This window comes from Alternaria alternata, assembly GCF_001642055.1.
Source record: "Alternaria alternata strain SRC1lrK2f unplaced genomic scaffold CC77scaffold_63, whole genome shotgun sequence".
NCBI lineage: Eukaryota > Fungi > Ascomycota > Dothideomycetes > Pleosporales > Pleosporaceae > Alternaria > Alternaria alternata.
Window position 1 is genome coordinate 447 of NW_017306252.1, and position 3,213 is coordinate 3,659.

Sequence of the window (3,213 nt, forward strand, 5' to 3'; positions counted from 1 at the left end):
TTATTCTATACGATACCTCACAGACTACCGCTTTAGTCTATCTCGCCTTAGTACGGACCGAGCTTAGAGAAGTATAGCCTAACCCCGTGTAACATTAGCTTGTATTGAGACGAATTCTTGAGGAGCTATCAAGCCTCTCAGAAGGATAATATATATCTACGTCACGTGATCGTGGCTTGTATGGGCCGACGGTGTCCCGCAGGGTCCCCGGTGGCTCGCCCATCTGTGGCTGAGGTCATGTGATGCTGGAATATCATGACAGAAAAAGTGGCTCGTTGACTGCGCACGGACAGCAACAGCCCGTACAAGGTTTCCATCTAGAGTGTGAGAAGCCACGAGTTCGCGATACCCAACGTACCGCTGCGGTCGTATCAATGGCTTCGTGAGAGTAACAAACCTTACCTCGTTTACGAGACGTCTTCCGAGGCAGATGGAAGCAGAAGGACAGATTCGTGTGCCACCAACATGGCACCATGGACGCACCGCTGCGACAAGTACTAAAAAATCGGCAATAGGATTTGCATCACATCGTGTGATGCTCATGGTGGTTCTTGCGATGGGACCCAACCATAGCGAGATTCTTGAGAATTTGTGTGCGACGCAACGTGTGGACCGGGCGCCGGAGCACTCAACAATACTGAGGCGGTATTGCCGTGCACGATGGGCATCACGGCGTGATCCTATCGGGCCGCTGCGACAATCGCGGCAACGAGAAGGCGTCTGATGCTGCAGCAATGGCCAGATCTGTCGCGCCGTACTGTAGAAGACACAGCGAATGTGATAGCAGGCATGAAGGTTGACGCGACGGAAGATGCGACGCTGGACGCGCTGGCGGATCCGAGTGCTGCGGGGTCGGCTCTGCTCGACACGTCAAGCCGCCGCCGCCGCACCGAACACAGCCTCCGTCTGGCTTCACATGCAGCTATGCTACCCGCATCCCACTGTGCGACACGCGCAGATTATAATCCCGAAAACACAAAAGCTGCGCTGCGGATCTGTCACACAAAGTCAGCGTGCAGTACGTACCTCTTTTGTCATCACTGTGTTTATGTGACTTACAGGCCGCAGGATGCCGCCTCGAAGCTTGCCTTCACATCCCCAGGTGGATAAGTTGTTGAACGCCATCGATTCCGCCACTACATCCCGCCTGCGTACTGTGCTGAAGAGCCTGTGCGTCAAGAACCAAGCGAACCTTGCATACGCCCGAGACGCGCTGTTGCTTCAACCTGGCGTGCTGAAACGAGCCTGGTCAGAACGGAACAAAGACGGCGAGAATGACGACGATGACGAACATCAGTCAGAAGACGGTTCAGAAGACGATTTAGGTGACAGTTCAGAGGATAGTTTAGAGGACGCAGGAGCAGAGGACGAGTCTGAATACTCCGACTCTGAACCCAACGCGCCAGCAAGCAGGCAGCGTTTCGAGATCTGCGTGCAATGCGACAAGGAATACGACGTTCTTGAGAACCACAAGAGAAGCTGCGAATGGCACGATGGTAAGTTAGATATTTGCTTTTGAGCGGGACATATACCGGGAGGCTTCAGCCTGCTGAGCATATTCAGGTTCTCAAGAAGTAGATTGGGACGGCGACATCTGGGCAGATCACGACGAGAGGTGTCATGGCACGATTGATACAGAAGAGATGCGCAAAGTGTATCCAGAGGGCTTTTTGTGGGATTGCTGTGATATGCCTGGGGATGCAGCTGGTTGCAAGTCGAGCAGGCATCGACCGGATCGCACGAAGAGAGTGAGGCAGCCACTAGGTCACGCGAAAAGAGAGACAGAGAGAAAGAGAGCGAAGAGAGCAGAGGAGATAGAGAGCGCAAACTAGGGAGAAGAACAAACGTACAAGAAGAGTAAGAAAGAGAAGCCTAATCTATTGTGACAAGGACTGAGAAAGTTATTTGTACTTAGGACTTAGCTACAAAAGACGCATGCTTTTTCCGGGTAAGCAAGACGCGTTAAGCCTGCTTATAAGGTGCGCCTTGCTGTGAAGGTTATCCCTAGATTGTTACAAGCAACACAAAGGATTCTCTTTCTATGTTACACGGGGTTAGGCTACACTTCTCTAGGCTCGGTCCGTACTAAGGCGAGGTAGACTAAAGCGGTAGTCTGTGAGGTATCGTATAGAATGATTAGGTGGAGAAGAGTTATCGTTGTTAACTAAAGGATAAACAATACCAATTCTATAAGTAATAGAATAACTAGTTAACAATCTATATAAGAGATAAACTATTTAAGTTAACTATAATAAGTATAATAATAAAATCTGTCTATTCTTTATACCTATTACAATCTATACTTATTCTCTAGCTAAGCTTATTACTTCCTAGATGCGCCTAGTATCTCTAGATGTTAGATATCTAGAGAGGACCTAATATCTTAAGGTGTCTAGTCTTAGCGAGATGCTATCCTTATTACGTGATCTAGGCCCCGCCTTTAATTAGCAACCCTTTGTTGTAGTTTCCTAAAGGTCTCTCTCTATGCAACCTATATAAAGAAGCAATTCCTTATTACCTTATAACATTACCCCCCCTCTTTACGCGTATTGTCCTAATACTTTAGATTATTATTTTCCTGCGCCTAGTCTAGCGGTAGTAGTAGTAGTTTAGGTGTTCCTATAGTATTGTAACCTCTCTTTCCTTTTTTTCCTACTTCTCCTAACTATACCTAAGGTTTAAAAATCCTATAGTCTTTATTCTTAATCCTTAACTAAATAGAAGCGCGCTTACGCTGCTTGTGTTGTGCAGGAGGGTCTTAAAATAGATTTCTGTTGCAAGCGTTGTAAGAAGAAGAAGCTGCGCTGTTTTATAGAGACGACCTCTAGTTATTGCGCTAGCTATATTTTAGTAGGAGCTAAGTATAGTTTGTTTGTTTTAGAGCAGGAGTAGGAGAAAGTGCGTAAAGAACGCGAAGAGAAAGAGTTAGCAGTAGCTTGTCTAGAGGCGCAGTTATTGTAGTAGCGTCTAGAGCTTCTTAAAGTAAAGAAATAAGAATAAGACTTTGCTTGTCGCGATCTTGCTATTCTTTCTGTTTAGGATTGTGCAAAAGAGCAGGCTAAGGGGGATTCTGCCTTAGGTACAGACCTTCTAGCAACTAAACTACTGCTACCTAGATTATTAACTAACTTAGGCTAGTTACAGGCTAACGCTTCTTTTAACTCTTTTTCTAATTACTTTCTTTTCTTTAAAGACCTAGTCCTTGCTTTCCTA

The 3,213-nt window shown here is 46.7% G+C and overlaps 1 protein-coding gene across 1 annotated transcript; it reads left to right on the plus strand.

Annotated features, from left to right (window-relative positions):
• The first annotated feature begins 910 nt into the window (after window positions 1-910).
• Window positions 911-1,858, plus strand: CC77DRAFT_1026830 (hypothetical protein). The gene is made up of 3 exons (XM_018526334.1): window positions 911-1,018; window positions 1,069-1,496; window positions 1,564-1,858. The coding sequence occupies exons 2-3, from the start codon at window positions 1,070-1,072 to the stop codon at window positions 1,830-1,832; spliced, it is 696 nt and encodes a 231-aa protein (XP_018378623.1). The 5' UTR covers window positions 911-1,018; window position 1,069; the 3' UTR covers window positions 1,833-1,858.
• Window positions 1,859-3,213: the final 1,355 nt, after the last annotated feature.

Coding starts and splice junctions, on each gene's coding strand:
- CC77DRAFT_1026830 (XM_018526334.1), top strand. CDS start 1,070: ATGCCGCCTCGAAGCTTGCCTTCACATCCCCAGGTGGATAAGTTGTTG. Junction 1,497..1,563: donor AAGCTGCGAATGGCACGATG/GTAAGTTAGATA, acceptor GAGCATATTCAG/GTTCTCAAGAAGTAGATTGG.